Source organism: Syngnathus scovelli, chromosome 20, assembly GCF_024217435.2.
Source record: "Syngnathus scovelli strain Florida chromosome 20, RoL_Ssco_1.2, whole genome shotgun sequence".
Taxonomy (NCBI): Eukaryota; Metazoa; Chordata; class Actinopteri; order Syngnathiformes; family Syngnathidae; genus Syngnathus; species Syngnathus scovelli.
The window spans coordinates 1,531,196-1,554,262 of NC_090866.1; the positions used below are offsets into that span (position 1 = coordinate 1,531,196).

Consider the following 23,067-nt stretch of genomic DNA (forward strand, 5'->3'; position numbering starts at 1 on the left):
CCAGATGAGCCAGGCAGAGGTGGAGTGCTGTTGCTATGGCGTGACGGGTCCCTTGATCGAATTGACTAACAATATTGCTTTAAGCTGTTACAGAATACATTTTTAGCCAAGCAAAGAAATCAAGAAGTAAAAAAATCACATTTGTGCTTCTCCAAACAATTTATGTCACGCCACTATTCTCATAGTGACGGGTCCCTTGATCGAATTGACTAACAATATTGCTTTAAGCTGTTACAGAATACATTTTTAGCCAAGCAAAGAAATCAAAAAGTAAAAAAAAAATCACATTTGTGCGTCCATGCGTGACTCACAATCCGACACCGTGTTCCTGTTTTATTTCTATTTTAACTTGCTTACGTAGCTTATTTTGGCCCCTTTTTTGGTCTCATGTTGTGGTCTGGCGCCATCTTTTGGACATATTTGGAATTTCAGCTCTGCCAATTTATTCCTGTGAACAATCCATATTTTACCATTTGCACCATCTCTTCCCCCCATGTTACATCACAGTAGAAATGGGTCACTATCAAAGCAGAGTAGCAGACCTGGAGTCAGCGCTGAAGCAACAAGGACAGGTAAGCTTATCAATGAGCACACCTTTTTCTCAGACAAAATAGCTACATTCTTCAGTCACTCATTCGTCTGGCATTACTGGACCAACCCTCCCCCCAAACGTGGCTGGGAAAATGCGGAGAAAAGCAAATGTCATTTTCCAGTCAACCAAAGAATTTGTGGATGAAAATGACACAACATTCCAAAGCTGTCCACACATTTGTCTCTTCTAGAATGTCAAGTGGGTGGAGGAGAAGCAGCTGCTGCGTCAGAGCAATCAGCAGTTGGCCGAAAAGTTGACGGAAAGAAAGGCGCTGGGCGGAGTCGCTTGGCGTCACACCCGTCCGGAAGCCCCGCAGATGAGGTCTGACTGTCTTTTCAGGTCAGGCGGATGGAGGCGGAAGAAGCGCGTCTGAAAGAGCACATCCAGGATATCCGAGACCAAAACGAACTGCTTGAGTTCCGCATCCTGGAGCTGGAGGTGGGAAGACTCGCACAAGCGTGTTGAGGCCAGAGATGTGACAGACGGATGGACGGATGCATGCCTCTGCCTTTCAGGAGAGGGAGTGGCGCTCCCCCGTTTTGAAGTTTCTGCAAGTCCGTTTCCCAGACGGCCTCAGCCCTTTGCAGATCTACTGTGAGGCCGACGGCGTGAGCGTACGAAGGCCTCCCTCGCAACCCTAACCTTAACCTGAGGTCCCAGAACACCTTACATTGCTCCTTGAGCCTTTCCCCAGGACATCGTCATCAGTGATCTGATGAAGAAGCTGGACATCCTGGGCGATAACGCCGTGAGTGTATGTCGAACTCCTTATGTTCGCACTCCACGAGACTCGGCGGCTCAAATGTGACTTTTGGAAGGCTTTGAAGCTTGTTGACGCTGTGCCTTTGGGCTCTTGCAGAATCTCACCAACGAGGAGCAGGTGGTCGTGATTCACGCCAGGACCCTTCCCACCCTAGCCGAGAAGGTAACGCGCACGTACACGCACGCTCTCGCATTCTGCTTATGTGACAGCAGCCTTTCCTCAGTGGTTAGAATACATCAAAGTGACCAAGTCAGCACTTCAACAGAAGATGTTGGACATTGAAAGTGAGAAGGTAGACAGACACGCGACATCAGCCAAGGGGATCTCGGGGCAATGTGCCCCAACAATTCTGACCTTGAGCTGTGCTACGATATGTTTTGCAAGCAGAAGGGCTACCTGGATGAAGAGTTGGACTTCAGGAAGCGTTCCATGGACCAGGCTCATAAGGTAAGCCGCCCTCAAATCTCCCGCCGGACCACTGATGGACGAGGATTGCGGCCCAGAGGATCATGGAGCTGGAGGCCATGTTGTACAAGGCGCTACCGCAGCGGGACTGCCCCGCCACGGATGGCGAAAAAGCCAGCCACGCTGGCGTGAATGACGTGCTGACGGCGGATCAGAGACAAGAGCTTAGGAGCGCCGTGGACCAATGGAAGCGAGCCCTGATGTGCGAGTTGAGGGAGCGCGACGCTTGCATCCTCCAAAAGAGAATGGATCTGCTGCACAGCGCGCAACAGGTAAGGGCCCAAAGCCAGCCCGGCACTTACTTGCACGCTTACTGGCTTTTGAAGGCTACTTTCCATTTGTCCGTCCTAGAGGAACAAAGAGCTGAAAGAATTCATCGAAGCTCAGAAGAGACAAATCAAACAATTGGAGGAGAAGTTTCTGTTTCTCTTTCTAGTCTTCTCCTTGGCCTTCATTCTGTGGCCCTAACACCAGCTGGTGAGTGAGCTCCAGCGGCACCGCACTCGACACCTCCGATACACTGCCAGCCGGTCTCAGACGTTGGCAGACGCTCCGATGCCGACGTATACCCCCCGCCACGGTGACAGAGGCACCGCGTCACACCGGCGCTCATCCATTCAGAAGGCAGGAAAGGCAAATTCACATGCAGGCCACTCTTGAACCAGAAGAGAGCGCCACAAAAAACGGTTGTTGCCCCAAACGCGCACTAAAAAGGGTCAGAATAACAAGAGTCCCACCGGCCAGCCGGGGCCACCCGTCCATCCATTTCTTCAGGGGGGAAAAAAATTGGAGTCACCGGTGAGTACATTTTGCATTTAGCTCTGCTTTTCTGCTTCTGTCTTCAAGTGTGTGGCATCCTGCGACCAAAGATTCAGCCAACCCCAAAGCGGTTGACCTCAACGTCCCACCACCATTCCTACCAGAGCAGGTGACGTGATGCTTTGGACATCCTTCCGTCTCAGATGCCCAAAAGTACTCTTTGCCACATCTGCGGCAATACGGTGTCTTTTCAAAGGTGCAAATAAATCCAGCGTGGGCGGAACACGCACGTCTTCGGTTTTTCCCGCTTTGTTTGTGTGACAACTGTTGTGAAATTGTATACAAATAAAGTTGTATAGTACAGGTTTGGCCAAGCCGCAACTCCCGAACCGCATGCGGCTCTTTGCTTGGATTCATGCGGCTCTTTTATGTTTATATCAACATTTGTGTGTGTGTGTGTGTGTAGGTGTGTGTGTGTGGGGGGGGGGGGGGTCGGGGGGGGGGGGGTTGTGCGTGTTGGCTTCACTTGAGTTCAATTTAGTATTTTCGTCAAAAGCGCATGTGGTAAAATTCCACAAAGTAGGATGGGCAAACACATTCCAGTAAACTATTAGTGTCAATTGGGCTCTCGAAATGGCAGGGAAAAGATGCACAGCAAAACAAAAATATGTAGATGAACACAGGACGTTTTTATCAGAGTGGGAAAGTTTCTATTTTTTGTTGAACGTGATGGCAAACCATTCTGCCTGATATGTCAGACCTCAGCGCATTTCAAAGATTCAAATCTTCAGCGCCATGCACTTCAGCTCACTCCATGCTAACATTGATCAGGCGTCGAACCCGCAACATCGTGCTTAAGAGGCGGACATGCTAACCACTGCGCCATTATGTCAACGCATAATAACTGTAAGTCTACTGATCAAAACAGCGGTTACTATATGACGTCGCTGCGTTGTGGTCACGTGACGCAGAGAAGACGTCAATGGGCGGACCTTCCTCCGAAATTAGAATCCGTGGGCAGAGTTAACTTGTTTAAAAGGGAGTGGGCAGAAGAAATATTTAATTTATTTAAATCTATTTTGTGTGCACACCATTATGCCAATGCATAACAACTGTAAATCTACTAAACAAAACAGCGGTTGCTATATGACATCTGCCACGTTGTGGTCACGTGACAGACGTGACGTCGATGGGCGGAACTTCCGCCGGAATTCAAATCCGCGGGGAGAGTTAACTTGTTTATAAGGGAGTGGGCAGAAGAATTATTTAATTTATTTAAATCTATTTGGAGTGTGCGCCATTATGTCAATGCATAACAACTGTAAGTCTACTAAACAAAACAGCGGTTGCTATATGACGTCTGCCACGTCGTGGTCACGTGACGCGGACGTGACGTCGACACCTACTTTACATCCCACCGATCACAGGACCCCTCGGCTGCATAACCGCACCCCCTTCCTAACCAATCGGATTTGCTATACGCGAAAACTACGCCAATGGGCGGAACTTCCGCCAAAATATAAATCCGTGGGCGTGGCTCGCAACAGGAAGTAGGAAAATGGCGATGTTGACAAAGACACAGCGGATGGAAACATACAACTAACAAGAGAAATATTTTTATTTTCTGCTTGCAACTGGACCGTCCAGAGCGCACACGGTAAGTAAAACTAATCGTTTTTAAAAAGAAGTACTTTTGTTGCCCTGAAAAGCGAGTGAGTGTGGCGTTTGGGGGGAACGTCGAATTTCGACGATTCTTTCTGGTCAACGGTTGTAAATGATTGCGTTGATTAAAAAAGAAAACTTGATGTAACTCTACTTTTAACTGCCGTTTCAGATAAGCGGGTATTACGTCGCAGTCATGTGCCGCGGATATGACGTAATTGCGGAACTTCCACCAAAATTCAAATCTGTTGGCGCGATGGCCGTGAGCCACTGAGCAACGACGAATATGAACAGAAATATCTTTATTTTCTGCTTCCAACTGGACAGTCTACAGCGTACACGGTAAGTAACACTCATTGTGTTTAATGAGATTTACGTTTGTAATAGCAACGTGTAGCTGAGGCGCTAGCAGAAGAAAAGTCTGTCTTGTAACCGATCATCTATGACAGCACACAACGTGAATAAGAAAGAAGGCACACTTGTGCATTAGATCATCTATAATCATTCTATGGATGCAAATACCTGTAAACAATATTTTTCAGGGTTTTTTTTTTGTTTATTTTAATTAACGCTTTCTAAAAACCTCAGTTAACATACAATAAAATGGACGTCTTCGATGTAAGCTTGTCTTTGCTAGTTTTTTTTTCACCACTCAAGTCCATGATTTCGGCTATTATATTTTCCAAGCATTTATTCAATGACTCGCTGTGGCCCAATTCAAAAAAATTAACCATAAAACAATTATATTTGAACATTTTTAATAGTGTACAAAATAATTCAACAGAAAAATATGACCACGTGAACATGTATTGTAGACAGCGTTACAGTACAATCGATGAACCTGTCATAAAAAAGGGCACGCGTTTTTGACATTTATCAAAATAAAACACGGAGGGGAAAAAGAAAAAAAAAAACAAAGTCCCCGCCCAGACGGCCGGAGCTGACCCGGGAGGTGGAGCCGTAGGCAGCGTCTCTTCCACCGGTAAGTACGGATGGATGGATGGATGGATGGATGGATGGATGGATGGATGGATGGATGGATGGATGGATGGATGGATGGATGGATGTCCAAGAAAGTGAATGATCTTGATTGATTTATCCAAAGAAGAACTGACTTTCCGAAAACAATGTCATCAGTTTTGTGTGCTTATGTTGCGGATGGACCAGACGTACAGTACATTGTCTCCTCAAAAGGCAAATTCCAATTGGACGCATGGACGTTTGAACGTGGGCAAATGTTTTCCACAGGAATGGGTTCCAATCATCAGGCACGATCTGCATTCTCAAAGGAAGCTCTGAGCACAGCCGCCGCTGTCTGATGCCTACCTACACGGGATGCCCGCTAAGAGGAATAAGGTCCACCCACATTCAAAGCGCCTTGATATTTTCTGACAGTAATGGTGGAGTGGGCGAGGAAACTCACTGCTCTTGCTCTGCTCACCCGATGGTTGTTCTTCTAAATGTCCCCAACTGTTTACGGAACAGTGGAGAGGAACGGTCGGTACGTGATGGCAGCGCGCTTTCCCTCCTCAGATGACGCAGGGCCAAGGACCCCGCCTCTCCTTGTCAGACGGCGTCCGTCGAGCCGCTCGCTTTGCTGGAGCCCTGCGGGTTACGGCCGCAAACAGCCTCCAGGGAGAGCTGGAGCGTCCCGATTTGCAGGATGCATATGCCACGCAGGCAAGGAGGGATGGATGAGCCATCGAAAGATTGTTAATAGTGATGCTTGACTTTTCTTTCCCCACTTAGGTGTATTGATACGTGTCAAAAGAAGCTCTGTGTCTTTGCTTCCAGGTCAAGAAGGACATCTAAGCGCGAGTGCTCGGAGATCCCGACTACAACGCTCAAAAGTTCCCCAACACGCATCGAGCTTTCTCCTCGGATGACTCGTAATCTGCAGAAGATGCGTAGCAGAATGTCAAGTGTGTGTGTGTGTGTGTGTGTGTGTGTGTGTGTGTGTGTGTGTGTGTGTGTGTGTGTGTGTGTGTGTGTGTGTGTGTGTGTGTGTGTGTTCCTGTGCTCAAATATTTGTGTTACTCTCCTTGACCGATGCTTTGATTTGACATACTCATTCTCAGTTTGGGAGTATTCGAAAAAGATTCGATGCCAGTGAGCGTTTGGAAAGTTGAACGTGTTTAGAAAATGAAATACAAAATGTTTTCTTAGAAGATATAAAACATGGTACAGTACAAACGTGTTACGTTAGCTTTTAAATTGCTGTAAAGTTGAACTTCATGTTATAACCCACCTAATGTTGTAGAGATCATTACATCAGATGAAAAATGCTTTAACTCATTTGTATTTTACTATTTTAGATGATGACTTTTTTCAGTCAGTCATTTGTATTTTACTATTTTATAGTGAGCTTTAATCATGTTCCATAGCAGTATTAGATCAGCTTCCCGATGCAGTGAAGGAGGGGAGATTACATCAATATTTGTATCATGCAACAAGCGGATGGATGTTTCAAATCTCTTTTATTCGTTCATTCTTTATGTATTTATTTATTTACGACATCATGTAAAACGGTATCATGGTCGAATGTCACAGGTATCAAGCTCTAGTCCTCGGGGCCGCATTCCAACATGTTTTCCAAGTGACCCTCGTTAAGTGCACCTACGTGAAAACTTTTAGCTCCTGCAGAACGTGAAAGTAGCTAAAAGTGTTCGCGCAGGTGTGTTTAACGAGGGTCACTTGGAAAACATGTTGGAACGCGGCCCCCCTGAGGACTAGAGCTTGACACCTTTGACCATGATAGTTCCCTAATAAAGTGGCCTGTTATTAGGTACACTTGAAAAGGGCGGTGTACCTAATGGAGTGTCCGTGTGATTCCCTCGTTAAGCGCACCTGCGTGAAAACTTTTAGCTCCTGCAGAACGTGAAAGTAGCTAAAAGTTTTCACGCAGGTGCGCTTAACCAGGGTCACTTGGAAAGCATGTTGGAACGCGGCCCCGAGGACGAGAGCGTGACACCTGTGACCTTTGACCATGATATTTCCCTAATAAAGTGGCCTGTTATTAGATACACTTGAAAATGGCGGTGTACTTAATGGAGTGTCCGTGTGAGTCCCTCGTTAAGTGCACCTGCGAGAAAACCTTTAGGTAGCTAAAAGTTTTCACGCAGGTGCGCTTAACGAGGGTCACTTGGAAAACATGTTGGAACGCGGCCCCGAGGACGAGAGCGTGACTCCTGTGACCTTTGACCATGATATTTCTCTAATAAAGTGGCCTGTTATTAGGTACACTTGAAAATGGCGGTGTACTTAATGGAGTGTCCGTGTGAGTCCCTCGTTAAGTGCACCTGCGTGAAAACTTTTAGCTCCTGCGGAACGTGAAAGGAGCTAAAAGTTTTCACGCAGGTGCGCTTAACGAGGGTCACTTGGAAAACATATTGGAACGCGGCCCCTAGAGGACTGGAGGTTGACACCCCTGGTTTAAGTGAAAAGTGCCACACCCGCCCTCACCCCCACCTCCTGATTGGCTGTTGGTTCTGTGACGTCACTTAGACACTCCATTAGGTACACGGCCATTTCCAGGTGTACCTACGTCACTTGGACACTAGATGGTGCCACACCCGCCCTCAACCCCACCTCCTGATTGGCTGTCCTCCCCAAATCTGGTCACCCTACAACAGGGGTGTCCAAGTCCAGTCCTCGAGGGCCGCATTCCTCCATGTTTTCCAAGTTTCCCTCGTTAAACACACCTGATTCAATGATCAGGCTCCTGTAGAACGCGAGGATGAACTGATCATTTGTATCAGGTGTGTTTAACGAGGGAAACTTGGAAAACATGTAGGAATGCGGCCCTCGAGGACTGGACTTGGACACCCCTGCCTTACACTGAGTGCCAAAAGTCCCAATGATCGTGAGCAGCAGGGGGGGGGGGGGGGGGCATTTCAACCCCTTACACTGAGTGCCAAGCAGGGAAGAAATGGGTATCATTGTTATAGTCGCTGGTATGACTCGGCAGGGGTTTGAACCCAAAACCTCCCAATCTCAGGGCGGACACTCTCCTCTTAGGCCACTGAGCTGGTAAACACTTGTATCGTAGTATAACACTTATAGTCGTTTTTAAATAACGTGTATACCTGTATACGCCTAAATATTGTTATCCAATATATCTACTGCAATTTCACATTAGATTGCTGGTTTGAAATTTGCTTTTAATATTATTTTTAATAAACATTTATGTTAAAACTTGTATGGCGTCTTATTCCTTGTATTTATATTCGCCAATAAAAACACAAAAATCAGACATTTGGTTAACTGCTTTATATGACAATATGTGTAGGTACACTACACGAGGTTAAAAAAAAGACAATAAATAAATAAAGGGTTAATTGCACAACAAAAGCACTTCCTCGCACCTGGGATCGAACCAAGCTCTTGCCGAGTCACTAAGCAGTCGGCTATTTCGAAAGGCAGTCCACAATAGCTTGCACTGTTTTGTACGAGCGATGTGTATTCCAGTTCTTTTAAGTGAACTGAATCTTTAGAATCGGCTCACTCAAAATATTTGTTCAAAAGAATCGTTCACCAAATCGTTCGCTACACTTTATATATTTATTTTATTATATTTTTATAGTAGTTTTTAAATAACGTGTATACCTATGTACGCCTAAATATTGTTATCCAATATATCTACTGCAATTTCACATTAGATTGCTGGTTTGAAATTTGCTTTTAATATTATTATTTTTAATAAACATTTATGTTAAAACTTGTCTGGTGTTTTATTCCTTGTTTCTTTATTCGCCAATTAAAACATAAAAACAAAATTCTCAGTGGGACGAAAAAACTTTTCCATCCATCCATTTTCTGAACCGCTTAGTCCCCACGGGGGTCGCGGGCATGCTGGAGCCTATCCCAGCCATCATCGGGCAGTAGGCGGGGGACACCCTGAACCGGTTGCCAGCCAATCGCAGGGCACACAGAGACAAACAACCATTCACACACGCACTCACACCTAGGGACAATTTGGAGTGATCAATCGGCCTACCAAGCATGTTTTTGGGATGTGGGAGGAAACCGGAGTGCCCGGAGAAAACCCACGCGGGCTCGGGGAGAACATGCAAACTCCGCACAGGGAGGGCCGGAGGTGGAATCGAACCCGCACCCTCTTAACTGTGAGGCGGACGTGCTACCCAGTGCTCCACCAAGCCGCAAAAAACTTTTATCATAGAAAATTTGCAACACAGTTGCTCGTGTAACCATATAACGATACACTTCTTTAGAGCTAGGGTTAGGTTTAAAGTTAGGGTTAGAGCTAGAATTAGGTTTAGAGCTAGTGTTAGGGTTAGAGCTAGGGTTAGGGTTAGAGCTAGGGTTAGGGTTAGTGCTAGGGTTAGAGCTAGGGTTAGGGTTAGGGTAGGGTTAGAGCTAGTGTTAGGGTTAGGGTTAGAGCTAGGGTTAGGGTTAGGACTAGGGTTAGGGTTAGAGCTAGGGTTGGGGTTAGGGTTAGGGCTAGTGTTAGGGTTAGAACTAAGGTTAGAGTTAGAGCTAGGGTTAGAGCTAGGGTTAGGGTTGGAGCTAGGGTTAGAGCTAGGGTTAGGGTTAAAGCTAACTCCAACCCTAGGTCTAACCCTAACCCTAGCTCTAACCCTAACCCCAACCCTAGCTCTAACCTTAGATCTAACCCTAACCCTAGCACTAACCCTAACCCTAGCTCAAACCCTAACCCTAGCGCTAACCCTAACCCTAAACTTAGCCCTAACCCTAGCTCTAACCCTAACTCTAGCTCTAACCCTAGCGCTAACCCTAGGTGTAACCGTAACCCTAGCTCTAACCCCAACCCTAGCTCTAACTCTAGATCTAACCATAAACCTAGCTCAAACCTTAACCCTAGCTCTAACCCTAACCCTAAACTTAGCCCTAACCCTAACCCTAGCTCTAACCCTAACTCTAGCTCTAACCCTAACCCTGGCTCTAACCCTAACCCTAGCTCTAACCCTAACCCTAGCTCTAACCCTAGTTCTAACCCTAACTCTAACCCTAACACTAGCTCTAACCCCAACTCTAACCCTAACACTAGCTCTAACCCTAACTCTAACCCTAACACTAGCTCTTACCCTAACCCTAGCTCCAACCCTATTTCTAAGCCTAACCCTAGCTCTAACCCTAGCTTTAACCCTAACCCTAGCTCTAACCCTAGCTCTAACCCTAACCCTAGCTCTAACCCTAGCTCTAACCCTAACCCTAGCTCTAACCCTAGCCCTAACGCTAACCCCAACCCTAGCTCTAACCCTAGCCCTAGCTCTAACCCTAACCCTAGCTCTAACCCTAACACTAGCTCTAACCCTAACCCTAGCTCTAACCCTAACACTAGCTCTAAACCTAATTCTAGCTCCAACCCTAACTTTAAACCTAACCCTAGCTCTAAAGAAGTGTATCGTTATATGGTTACACGAGCAACTGTGTTGCAAATTTTCTATGATAAAAGTTTTTTCGTCCCACTGAGATTCGAACCCGGGTCGCTGGGGTGAAAGCAATCTCCGGTTAGAATATGTTATTTTGTAGGTATTAACAAGTAGAATAGTTTTAAATTAGTCACAATTATTTAGGCAGATAATTATGGGATATTTTGGTACACTACAAAACACCAGACGAGTTGGGAAAGGCGATGGTAAACCAAAGTTGCGTGTTGTAGCATTTTCACAACACTCGGTCAGTTAGTAAATGTAGTAAGTGATAGTTGACCTAAAATGCCGCGGTTACTAGTTCAGACCAATAGCCGGGAGAGTTGTGCACTTAATCCAAAAGCAACGATATCATGCGTTGTGCTACAGCTGTTGTTCCTATAATGCCAAAGAAACAGTCTTGTGGACCTTCAGTGTGACATGATCCGTCATTCACAGACCTGCCACAGTGATGACAAGAGGGAGGGCAGCAGATTGAGGGCGGGTCGGTTTTCCTCCACCCCCAGAGCTACTAAAGCACCGGCCAGGAGGGACGTGACTCTGGGCAGGGCCGGGGGCTGAGATGGCATCATCTGCACAATCACAAAAGTTTGCTGTTTGAAGGAAGAAACACTGGAAAACCGAGCCCTAACCCGCCAAGCCACATCCGCAGCTACTTTCTTACCTTTTCAACTTGATGACAATGGATGAGTCCATCGCGTCCTATGTAGAATATGGCGAAAGCGTCATAGGACCTGGAACAGATAGATGCCATTCAGTCAGAATGACACATATGGACGGGCTGCTTTCAAATAGACCCAAAAGAGTCTGGGTGGGGCTATCTGTACAGGTGTGGTTTGTCTTTGCGGTAGAAGCGAAGCATCAGAGTCAGGAAGGGAAGGCCCCGGAGCCTCCAGCGAGCCTTAATGGTCCCGTCTTCCACGTGCTTGGTCAGTTTCAGCACCTCCAGCCGGACGTCGGTGAAATAGAACAGACACACCAGGCGCCACAGCGAAGTGCTGAGTCGGTAGATCGCACGTCCCCTGCAAGAGACGGACTCATGGGCCAGTCACAAAAGAAAAGAAATAGGATCATAGTCTCAAGCTAAGGTAAGCTGGATCACTACCTGGTCTTGTTGTTGACAAGTCCGTTGATGAATTCAACGTCACGGGAGTACATGGTATAGTCGTGATTCTTTGGAAGCTGTAAAAGAATGCTTCAATGTATTACAAAAAAAAAAACTCCTGTTATTTGTTCCCAGATGACATGTCTCAATGCTCATTCTCGTTACTAAACTAGAAGAATGGAAAGTTGTCACACGACTTGCCGAATCCCTGCCCTGCAGCATGAAGCTATTCAACGGGTAATACCGTCAAGTGCACAACTCAACACAAGCATTGAAGTTGGATTGTTTGGAAAGAGATTCAGCCACTTTCCCTGGAGCGTATCTATCTCAGAGAAAGCATCTGCCTACCTACCTCCGTCCTTAGTCTTTCATATGCCACGGCCAGCTTTTGCTCTCCTTCATTGTCTCTTTCACTTTGCGAGCCCTCTGTTCTTACATGGCGACTATACACAGGGTTGGGATGACAGGGAAACTCCTCCATCTTGTTTCTCTCCAATCCAATGTCTTGCCGAGAGTTCGGGCTGCCGCCGCCGCCGGCCACCGTGGCTTCTGTTCCCGGGGAATGGAAACAGTAAAAGCGAGAACCGTACACGAAGGGTGCGGGGCAACACTCGGTTTCAAAGAGGCTTCGGAAACAGCCGTGCTGTCTATTTTGGCCGTGCGCGCCGCTTCTCCGGAAGCTGCTGCCGATGCTGATGTCATCCTCTCTGCTGCCGTCCACCGTCGTCAATAGGAAGGAAAAGTCGGTGGACTTGTGACTTCCTGGAACCTCTGCTAGTCTAGTCTGACCAAAGAGCGGGATCTCCACCACCGTGCGTAGGCCGCTCCACTCATCGGGCCGCGCCAGCGCGCACAGGCCGGGCGGCTCCTCCCAGTGGTCGTCCAGGTAAGCGGCCCCCTGCGGCCAGCTGACGTGATGGAAAGGCTGCGACACGACCGCTTGCTTCACCGTCTGATAGCTGGTGCAATTGGGCGACGCCAGGGCCCATGATGCACTGCTGAGAGGGCGGCGGGTTGGGCAGCACCACTGCAAATCAATTGGCTGAAAGACACACACTCGATGGATCTGAAAAATGCTAAACTCCTCCCTCATCCCATTGAATGGAACGGTTAGTGTTGAAATGGTTCTTTGCAGCCAGCTAATTACCTGACAAAGGCTCCTGATGTGCTTGGTGATGGGCTGCCTTCTGCCATGGATGCGGACACAAGCCACCCAGAAGGCAAGTAGACCCCCTCTGCTGACAGCCATTCACCACACAACCCCACTCAGTATGTCACCATGACCTGCAGCAGCAAGGCTGCAAAGTCACATGGACGACGAGCCTGCAAATTGTTCTTCGATCCAAACTCCGGCCGGCTGCGCTTCTCGTCCCCCTCGAGAACCTAAAAGAGAGACAGTTAGCGAGGAGTTGACTCCGTTTCATGGCTCTGTCGTCGCTTGAATTCTTATTACATTGGCACTTTGGTTCCTATTTGGCATCGTAGCAATTGCATGACAAGGATTGTCATGGGTAAATCCATTTGACATTTTCTACCATTTGCATCCACGACTGCAATGACATTTTAAAGACTCGACCAGCACATGACATGCACAAGACCACAATAAGGACCGGCCGGCCGGCCGGCCGGCAGTGGCAGCTAAAATTGAATTAACCAGTCAAGAACAAACGACAAGTGTTCTGTTCTTCTCTTCCAGTATGGGGGAGAAAAAGTGAGAAGGAAAATCGAAAAAGCCCATGAGTTCCTATTGGAGATTGATCGACTCTCATGTGACGTTATCACGTAGAGTGACAATATCAAAGTGTTGGTTCCTGTGATCGACGCGCGCTACCTTATGGCGTGAGGAAGATTATACTCTTATACGTGATATGGCGTGAGGAAGATTATACTCTTATACGTGAAATACAAAGTCAAATGCAACATTTCTTCAACGCAACTGATGTCGTCATTCAAGTGGCATCAACTGTTCGTAAGAGCTCCGATTTTCCTTGCAAATGTGCATTATTTCCCCCAAATGGGCGCTTAGGCCCAACTAGTTCTACTGACAACATGTGCAGTATTCACACATACTACCATCGGGTGAGCAGAGCTTATACTTGAGATAACATAGGTTATCTCAAGTATAAGATCGTGCTCTTACTTAGCGCTAACTTACACAAGTGACATCCAGTCTTGTGTGCCATTGCCAGTCCAAACAACCCTCGCAGGATGACGTCTGCTCCCTTCAGGGACTGTGGGCAAATTGCAATTGCAATTGCAATTGCAATCCCCTAGTTTGGCCTTCCTTCCGAGTGCCGTACGGTCCAAGTGTGACAAAGTGCGAGGTGTGTGTCGTAACGTTGGCTTTTGAAGTTCGACGACGAGTTCATCAAATTGACTTTGACGTCTTTGAAGTTAACGGAACGTGCCACCTTTGCTCAGTCTTCACGGAGATGCGTTTGGGGATGTCGGAAAAAAAATCTGTTCTGGTCTATCGATCATCTATGACAGCACACAACGTGAATAAGAAAGAAGGCACACTTGTGCATTAGATCATCTATAATCATTCTATGGATGCAAATACCAGTAAACAATATTTTTCAGGTGTTTTTTTTTTTGTTTTTTTTTAATTAACGCTTTCTAAAAACCTCAGTTTACATACAATAAAATGGACGTCTTCGATGTAAGCTTGTCTTTGCTAGTTTTTTTTTCACCACTCAAGTCCATGATTTCGGTTATTATATTTTCCAAGCATTTATCCAATGACTCGTTTGTAATAGCAACGTGTAGCTGAGGCGCTAGCAGAAGAAAAGTCTGTCTTGTAACCGATCATCTATGACAGCACACAACGTGAATAAGAAAGAAGGCACACTTGTGCATTAGATCATCTATAATCATTCTATGGATGCAAATACCAGTAAACAATATTTTTCAGGGTTTTTTTGTTTTTGTTTATTTTAATTAACGCTTTCTAAAAACCTCAGTTAACATACAATAAAATGGACGTCTTCGATGTAAGCTTGTCTTTGCTAGTTTTTTTTTCACCACTCAAGTCCATGATTTCGGCTATTATATTTTCCAAGCATTTATTCAATGACTCGCTGTGGCCCAATTCAAAAAATCAACCATAAAACAATTATATTTGAACATTTTTAATAGTGTACAAAATAATTCAACAGAAAAATATGACCACGTGAACATGTATTGTAGACAGCGTTACAGTACAATCGATGAACCTGTCATAAAAAAGGGCACCTGTTTTTGACATTTATCAAAATAAAACACGGAGGGGAAAAAGAAAAAAAAAAAAAAAGTCCCCGCCCAGACGGCCGGAGCTGACCCGGGAGGTGGAGCCGTGGGCAGCGTCTCTTCCACCGGTAAGTACGGATGGATGGATGGATGGATGGATGGATGGATGGATGGATGGATGGATGGATGGATGGATGGATGGATGGATGGATGGATGGATGGATGGATGGATGGATGGATGGATGTCCAAGAAAGTGAATAATCTTGATTGATTTATCCAAAGAAGAACTGACTTTCCGAAAACAATGTCATCAGTTTTGTGTGCTTATGTTGCGGACGGACCAGACGTACAGTACATTGTCTCCTCAAAAGGCAAATTCCAATTGGACGCATGGACGTTTAAACGTGGGCAAATGTTTTCCACAGGAATGGGTTCCAATCATCAGGCACGATCAGCATTCTCAAAGGAAGCTCCGAGCACAGCCGCCGCTGTCTGACGCCTACCTACACGGGATGGCCGCTAAGAGGAGAAAGGTCCACCCACATTCAAAGCGCCTTGATATTTTCTGACTGTAATGGTGGAGTGGGCGAGGAAACTCACTGCTCTTGCTCTGCTCACCCGATGGTTGTTCTTCTAAATGTCCCCAACTGTTTACGGAACAGTGGAGAGCAACGGTCGGTACGTGATGGCAGCGCGCTTTCCCTCCTCAGATGACGCAGGGCCAAGGACCCCGCCTCTCCTTGTCAGACGGCGTCCGTCGAGCCGCTCGCTTTGCTGGAGCCCTGCGGGTTACGGCCGCAAACAGCCTCCAGGGAGAGCTGGAGCGTCCCGATTTGCAGGATGCATATGCCACGCAGGCAAGGAGGGATGGATGAGCCATCAAAAGATTGTTAATAGTGATGCTTGACTTTTCTTCCCCCACTTAGGTGTATTGATACGTGTCAAAAGAAGCTCTGTGTCTTTGCTTCCAGGTCAAGAAGGACGTCTAAGCGCGAGTGCTCGGAGATCCCAACTACAACGCTCAAAAGTTCCCCAACACGCATCGAGCTTTCTCCTCGGATGACTCGTAATCTGCAGAAGATGCGTAGCAGAATGTCAAGTGTGTGTGTGTGTGTGTGTGTGTGTGTGTGTGTGTGTGTGTGTGTGTGTGTGTGTGTGTGTGTGTGTGTGTGTGTGTGTGTGTGTGTGTGCGTGCGTGCGTGTGTGTTTGTGTGTGTAAGAGGACGGGATGGGGTAATGTTCATACAGTATCTCACAAAAGTGAGTACACCCCTCTCATATCTGCAATGTTTTGATTATATCTTGTCATGGGACAACACTGAAGAAATTACACTTTGATCCAACGTTAAGTAGTTACTGTAAAGCTTGGATAGCAAAGTATATTTGTTGTTACTTCTAAGTAACTCGATATACAACAATGAATGTGTTTAATGCTAGCAACAAAAGTGAGTGCACCACAACTGAAATGGTCAAAATCGGACCCAAATATCAATGTTTCGAGTGGCCACCATTATTATTTCCATTGTTTACTCATCCCACTGAAACATTTAAGCCTACCAAGCAGAAACATATCTATTCTTGACGTAGAGTCTCCTAAAATTGATCACAGTGACTAACTGACCTTAATCATGATTGACAAAATCAATCAATTGTACGTATTTTGAACAAAATGGCTGGGTGGGAGAAGGGGTTAGGCCCTAACCCCTTCTTCTCTGCAGCTGCCAAGACATACAGTTACACAGCGCTGTGAAGCCATGGCTTAGTATGTTATTCAGCAAATTTAGAAGGATAACAGTGATTGTGTTTTTCACTGCAGTTGGACGAATCTACTGATGAGCGTGACACAGCACAGATGTGCATTTTCATTCATATAGTGTTTAGTGACCTCACTGCAAGAGGAGTGGACAATACTTCCCATGAAAGAAAAAAAGCGAGAAGACAAATTTCAGTCATTTAATTTTTTATTGAGAAAACTCCCAGTATACAAATTGGCGTCTATTACGATTGATGGAGCACCCGCAATGGTTGGCCGCGTATTGCCAAATGCAGGCGGGACGATGCTTTTGCAGATTTCTTGAACTGCCAACGCATAATCCACCAACAAACGTTTTACCGCTAAAATGCTCAAATTTAAAGAGATCATGGATGTGATAACAAAGATTGCCTGTTCTGTTCGAGCCAGATCTCTTCAAAGACGGTTATTCTGTGCACACCTGGAGAAGGTTGACTAGCTGAAAAAGTGTGTGCACCCCTGCTCTATATGATGATCATCACCCATTAAGAACATTTACTAAGAAGAGCTATAGTCAAAAACCACGAATGCCACTGACTATATAAATGCTTGTGAAAACAAAACATTAACAGTTTTGCTATTCTGAACTAAAGAAGCTGATTTACATTCCAAACTTCTACATGTGATGATCTTTCAATTTAACTACGGACACATTTTCAATATTTCCACAGCAAAATATTTGTATTTTCACCAGCATAATAGACATTCCAACATATTCCAACTGAATTCCCCACCCATATGTGGGTTTGGATTCCGGACGTGCCATGTTTTTAAGATTGTGTGGTGCTTTCTCCAAGGCCGGCATAATTCACTTTACCATATGTGTTAGGGTTTTCAGGTTAGTTTGATCCTATGATTATGTTGGAATGTAGACTGTAATGATTAAATCAATCATGTCTTGCCCTCACAATGTAATGATTAAATCAATCACGTCTGGCCCTCACAATGCAGAGTAAGATGAAGTGGTTGCTTCCTCTGCTTGATTGACCAGCTGCAGGGGAAGCAATCAAAGTTGTTCTGTTTCCCACAATAGTGTAAAACACCCCCTGCTCTGATCTTATCAGAGGCCGGGGGTTCACCAAACCTGTCCACTCCCACCCCCACTCTGTTCCTCCTAATAAATATGCCCTTGCAGGGAGGAGACTTTTAGACTTCATTCGATAATCGCTGTTCAGACAGCGACGAATGGACTCTCCACCTGCAGGTGTCTAAAAGAACTTGCTTGTCTTCTGTTTGGTTCTTGCAAAATAAGTTGGAGTGAGCAAATCTCTAACATTTTGGTGCCGAAACCCGGGATCCTCATACCCACCATCTGACCGGCGAAGGAGGACGTGCTGCATTGTCGACAAGCCAGCGTCCATTAGGAGGACCTGGAAAAGAAAGTCCTGGGAAGAGAATTCTTCGCTGGGCCAGCATCTTAGGTCTGCCTTCGTCTGACAGAGGTGGATTGACGGGATCCGGCGGTGCAACGAACCAGGGGACAAGTAAGTTAAAGCGCTAAAGATACGGCTTTGGTTTGTCCGGGCTATGAGATTCGGCTTTGGTTTGTCCGAGCTATGAGATTCGGCTTTGGTTTGTCCGAGCTATGAGATTCGGCTTTGGTTTGTCTGAGCTATGAGATTCGGCTTTGGTTTGTCCGAGCTATGAGATTCGGCTTTGGTTTGTCCGAGCTATGAGATTCGGCTTTGGTTTATCCGAGCTATGAGATACGGCTTTGGTTTGTCCGAGCCATGAGGCCTAAAAAAGCGCTGGAGTTTGTGTGATTGAGTGTGTGACTGGTAGGATAAATTGACTAAAAAGCAGTTCTAGCGTTGATCCATGGCAAAAAAAACAGGCTAGTAATTTGTTGAAAGGTCAATTTAAACCTGCATTGAGGATCCTCAAAGAAATAAATAAGTAATAATAGTAATAATAATAATAATAATAATAATATTTTTGAGACAGAGATTGTAAAACCTAAAACTACTAGAATTAAGATGGGAAATAAAAACGGTAAATCTCTACCTCTTGACGGAGATGAGAAGTACATGGCGAGTAGATTTCTTAATTGTATGCAATACATGCCAAAGTGGAAGAAAAAGTATGGTGTAGAAGGGAAGTTGAAAGTTGAAGTGTGGAAGATAGTGGTTGAAGTTTTGGAGGACAGTGTGGCTAGGAAGATAGGACTGAAAAAGAAAAGAAAAGAGAGTGAATTGGATTGTGCTAAAATGTGGTTGAAAGCTTCACAAGAAAGAAGAGAACAAATCCAAAAGACAAAAGATAGAAAGTTGAAAAGTGATGAGGCCGCCATTCAATTGAGATTTGAAAAAGAATTCAGGGTGCATAGTGGCATCCCATACAGCTGAGAGTGCTTATCAACAACAGCTTAAAAATGCGCTCCTCACTAATTTCCGCCCTGAAATAGGCAACTGGGTGAGGAAACATTTGGTGGAAGTGGATGTTGCAAGTGTGACAACAACTATGCAATGGGCCAGACATGCTGAAAAGGTGATCAAAAAAGGCAAAAGTTCTGATGTATTTCATCTAGATAATGATGATGATGAACTAGATGAAGATACAACAGTCTTCTTCCAAGGGTCCCAGCTAGGCAGAGGGAGAGGTAGAGGCCAACAAGGTCGCAGGCCGCCATATAATTCAAAACCCCCACGAGATTCTGACAACTGTTGGAACTGTGGGAGACGAGGACACTTCACACGAGAGTGTCGTTTTGCAAAACAATATCAATCAAAGGGTGGAGGAAAGAGCAGAGGAGAAGCCAAATTTTTAGCATGACAAGCTTCCTCCTCTTTGACCGCTTATGCTCATACAGAGAAAGAAAGAATAGATGCCCATATGACAGCAAAACATGTCATTGTCAGATTATTAGAATTTTTTTTAGATTATTAGAAATCCTGTCCATCCAAGAAGTGTGACAATGCTGTTTGTATGCCCAAATTACAAATGACTAGAGCTCAAATTGTGTTACACTAAAGTTAAAATACGCAAATCAAGTGGTAAATAAATGCAACTTGCTTCTAGAAGATAAATAAATAAAATTAGAATGTGCTGTCCTCGTGTGCATGGGAGGGACCAGCTCATGATCGACCACAGGAAATGGCCAGCCTGTGACGAATCATTGGTGCTGGGAACTACCTTTTGCATGCGAGAGCTGTGCATGTGTGTGCGTATATGTTAAAATGATGAACATTGGCTAAAGTTTTAGTATAAAAAAAATTTGCTAGACTGTGGTCTATCCAATTTGCACCGCAGAACAGAAATGATTTTGAAAGATAAAAATGAGAGGAAAAAGAGAGAAATCTGTTTGCAAGCAGAAACTAATCCACACTAGTGCATGTAAAGTGTCGAGCCCACATGAGAAATTCGGAGAAAAAAAAAATGACAGAACATGCTTTCAGGAATTGGAAGAAGCTAAATTGTGAATTTAAGATTTTGCAATGCTACATTTAATAGGAATAATTGATTGGTTGTGTTATAAGATTATGCAAAATTCTAAATGCAAGCTAAATCTGAGAGATTGAGTTCTTCAAATTTAAAAACAAAGAAAAAAATTCAGATTAATTTGCCAGTTGTTTGGTTTAGTTAAGTCTTTTTTTTTGAATTGGTGGATTGTTCTACCAGGAAACCTGAGTTGAAAGTGATATATGAGTGTTGTGTGGTGAGCTTGGATGAATTGGGACCGATGTGATAGGAAGACTCCTTTTTGGAGACTGTGTGAGATACATATGATGAGCATTGATGAATGATTGCCTGAATGAAAGGTTGAATGGTTGAAGTCGTTGGCGACTACTATGGAAAATTAGTAGAGCGACTTTGATGAAAGAATGATTTTGAGCAGGTTGAATGTTAGAAAGAAACACGTAACTTTTGGATTGATAATTAACTAGAAAAAAAATGGAGAACCAGTAACACATGTAGAAGATGTGTGAACTGAGAAATTAAGAAGCGTTTTGGAAAGAAAGTCAAACTAAATGATGATGAAATCATATGTAGTACTACAAAACTTTACTACATATGGATTCTCTAAATCATACAATTGAGTAAAATAAAACATACGTTTTGATTTGTATTCAAATTTCTAAGATTCTTGTGATAAACAATGAGAAAACGATTGAAAAGTAACTAAAGAAACTACAACAAAGTGAAAATGTCTAATCATTTGCTAGCTGAGTCGCTCCCCATTCGGGGAGGCCATCCATTTACTTGCTAAGCTAGTTGTCAAAACAGGGGCAAGATTAGAGAAGGGCATCTATAAATGACCTACCCTACCAAAGAACCTATGCAAATGGGCTGCAATATTGAGCCATGGTGCGCGTCACATGGCTCAAGAGGAGGGATAGTGGGGCAGGTCAGTCAGCTTTATACAACATATGGATTTGATTCATATTCAAAATATTTTCAAAACAAAACAAACATTTTTTTTTTTGTAGAAGCTTGTTTAAAAAAAAAGAAAAAAACAAAAAACAAACAAAAACAAAACAAAAACAAAAACAAAAAAAACTCCTGTTTGCCAGTTAAATGGGCACTACAATTGACTACGAGAGTTGCAAGCAACAGATGAAGAGCAGTCCTGGGCAGATTATCTAATCAGGACGCTCAAACTGAAAGATGTGTCCAATGCAAATTTACTGCCGCCTGATCTCTCCCCCTCACAGGTGGACAACCCTCAGGTTCACTGTGAGAGCTTACACATAGGAGGCGTGCTATGCGTGTTCGAAACTCCCCCCTTCCTCCACGCAAGTTCGCTTGGAGGCCAGAGCAATGAATGTCACTGAAGCGAAACGTATGGCATCCATGGGAGGAGTTGGATATCAACGCCGAGCAGTCACAATCAGTGATGCCGACCCATCCCACTCTGGACTTGCAGACGGTGCCTATGATGAACACTTCTGGGCAAATCTCAATGTGACTGTTAAAGGACGAACAATACCACAAGTGGCCTACACAGAGAGACCAGCTGGAGTGAATTACACGTTACATCCAAGGTGGTTTATCCGATGCTGCCCGCCAACTGGACAGGAGTGTGTGCACCAGTGTGGGTGACAGACCACACCTACAGGATATGACATCATCAGCTGACAGGAGCACACAACTCTTCTGGACTCGACGCAGAGCAGTTGCAACCTTTGACCCTCATGACCCTGTCTGCGGTGCGAACGTTCCAGATGACCATAAAGTATGGTCCGTCGGAGACAAAGTTGTCCTTGCGCTCTTCCCTCAGATATACTGTTTCTGTGTTTTTCTTTTTGTTTTTATTGATAGCATTCTGGTCGCCTGTGGCACAGGGGCCGTGTAAGAATTTTCCTGCTAATAACATCTGGCCAGCAGGTTTTTCGCTTACACAATAAGTTTGATCTGGGGTGTTGAGGTAATGCCTCATCTTCACTGGAAAGTGTTGCTATCATTGTTTGTTGTTTTTATTTTTACCATTCTACTTTCTTCATTATACGTATATATGTTTTTTTCTTGCTTATCGTTGTTGTTTGGGGTGGCATAATCATATGATAAATCAGGAGGGAGATGTTAGGGTTTTCAGGTTAGTTTGATCCTATGATTATGTTGGAATGTAGACTGTAATGATTAAATCAATCATGTCTTGCCCTCACAATGTAATGATTAAATCAATCACGTCTGGCCCTCACAATGCAGAGTAAGATGAAGTGGTTGCTTCCTCTGCTTGATTGACCAGCTGCAGGGGAAGCAATCAAAGTTGTTCTGTTTCCCACAATAGTGTAAAACACCCCCTGCTCTGATCTTATCAGAGGCCGGGGGTTCACCAAACCTGTCCACTCCCACCCCCACTCTGTTCCTCCTAATAAATATGCCCTTGCAGGGAGGAGACTTTTAGACTTCATTCGATAATCGCTGTTCAGACAGCGACGAATGGACTCTCCACCTGCAGGTGTCTAAAAGAACTTGCTTGTCTTCTGTTTGGTTCTTGCAAAATAAGTTGGAGTGAGCAAATCTCTAACAATATGTGTTCTGTTATATGTTAAGACGTTCTGATTAAATTTAGAGTTGTGGTTCCTTTAAGAATTCTGGTGACGGCTTTTTCTGTCATGAGCATGGGATGTACTTTGGTCAGTTAATAAACATGGCTCACAGAGTCTGAATGTGAGAAGTTTTCGGCTCGTTTTCTACGCCTTTAAAGTACTACATGGTATCTGCCCTCGGAAGTTCTACAGCTTTGAGGGTGATGAGCCTTGTTAAACGTCCTCCTCTGACAAGAAAGTATGAATCTCTGAAGGAATACTTACTAAAGACGTTTGAACCGTCTGGCACTGAGAGGG

The 23,067-nt window shown here is 44.9% G+C and overlaps 2 protein-coding genes and 1 long non-coding RNA gene across 5 annotated transcripts in view; 2 read left to right on the forward strand and 1 right to left on the reverse strand.

Annotated features, from left to right (window-relative positions):
* The window catches only part of LOC125989985 (janus kinase and microtubule-interacting protein 3-like), a 298,361-nt gene extending 289,922 nt beyond the window's left edge, over nucleotides 1-8,439 (forward strand). Inside the window, exons 8-20 of one of the 2 annotated variants that reach the window (XM_068649204.1) lie at nucleotides 508-572; nucleotides 783-843; nucleotides 930-1,030; nucleotides 1,108-1,206; nucleotides 1,287-1,346; nucleotides 1,452-1,517; nucleotides 1,579-1,647; nucleotides 1,740-1,802; nucleotides 1,859-2,092; nucleotides 2,172-2,297; nucleotides 2,667-2,748; nucleotides 4,414-5,921; nucleotides 6,036-8,439. In XM_068649204.1, the coding sequence (XP_068505305.1) occupies nucleotides 513-572; nucleotides 783-843; nucleotides 930-1,030; nucleotides 1,108-1,206; nucleotides 1,287-1,346; nucleotides 1,452-1,517; nucleotides 1,579-1,647; nucleotides 1,740-1,802; nucleotides 1,859-2,092; nucleotides 2,172-2,288 (930 nt within the window). In that variant the 5' untranslated portion in view covers nucleotides 508-512 and the 3' untranslated portion in view covers nucleotides 2,289-2,297; nucleotides 2,667-2,748; nucleotides 4,414-5,921; nucleotides 6,036-8,439. Of the gene's footprint in view, nucleotides 1-507; nucleotides 573-782; nucleotides 844-929; nucleotides 1,031-1,107; nucleotides 1,207-1,286; nucleotides 1,347-1,451; nucleotides 1,518-1,578; nucleotides 1,648-1,739; nucleotides 1,803-1,858; nucleotides 2,093-2,171; nucleotides 2,298-2,666; nucleotides 2,969-4,413; nucleotides 5,922-6,035 lie in introns of those variants that run through there. The other variant, XM_068649203.1, reaches the window with a different exon arrangement.
* The window catches only part of LOC125989976 (uncharacterized), a 340,553-nt gene extending 326,475 nt beyond the window's left edge, over nucleotides 1-14,078 (reverse strand). Inside the window, exons 1-7 of one of the 2 annotated variants that reach the window (XM_049756530.2) lie at nucleotides 13,915-14,077; nucleotides 12,907-13,142; nucleotides 12,112-12,825; nucleotides 11,760-11,836; nucleotides 11,482-11,676; nucleotides 11,319-11,388; nucleotides 11,059-11,226 (exon numbers count right to left, since the gene is read on the reverse strand). In XM_049756530.2, coding sequence (XP_049612487.1) covers nucleotides 11,083-11,226; nucleotides 11,319-11,388; nucleotides 11,482-11,676; nucleotides 11,760-11,836; nucleotides 12,112-12,825; nucleotides 12,907-13,008 — 1,302 coding nt within the window. In that variant the 5' untranslated portion in view covers nucleotides 13,009-13,142; nucleotides 13,915-14,077 and the 3' untranslated portion in view covers nucleotides 11,059-11,082. Of the gene's footprint in view, nucleotides 1-11,058; nucleotides 11,227-11,318; nucleotides 11,389-11,481; nucleotides 11,677-11,759; nucleotides 11,837-12,111; nucleotides 12,826-12,906; nucleotides 13,143-13,914 lie in introns of those variants that run through there. The other variant, XM_068649202.1, reaches the window with a different exon arrangement.
* Nucleotides 14,079-14,182: 104 nt separating this feature from the next.
* On the forward strand, nucleotides 14,183-22,692 carry LOC137839768 (uncharacterized). Its single transcript, XR_011085967.1, has 2 exons — nucleotides 14,183-15,115; nucleotides 15,414-22,692. It is a non-coding gene; the product is annotated as an uncharacterized lncRNA (long non-coding RNA).
* Nucleotides 22,693-23,067: the final 375 nt, after the last annotated feature.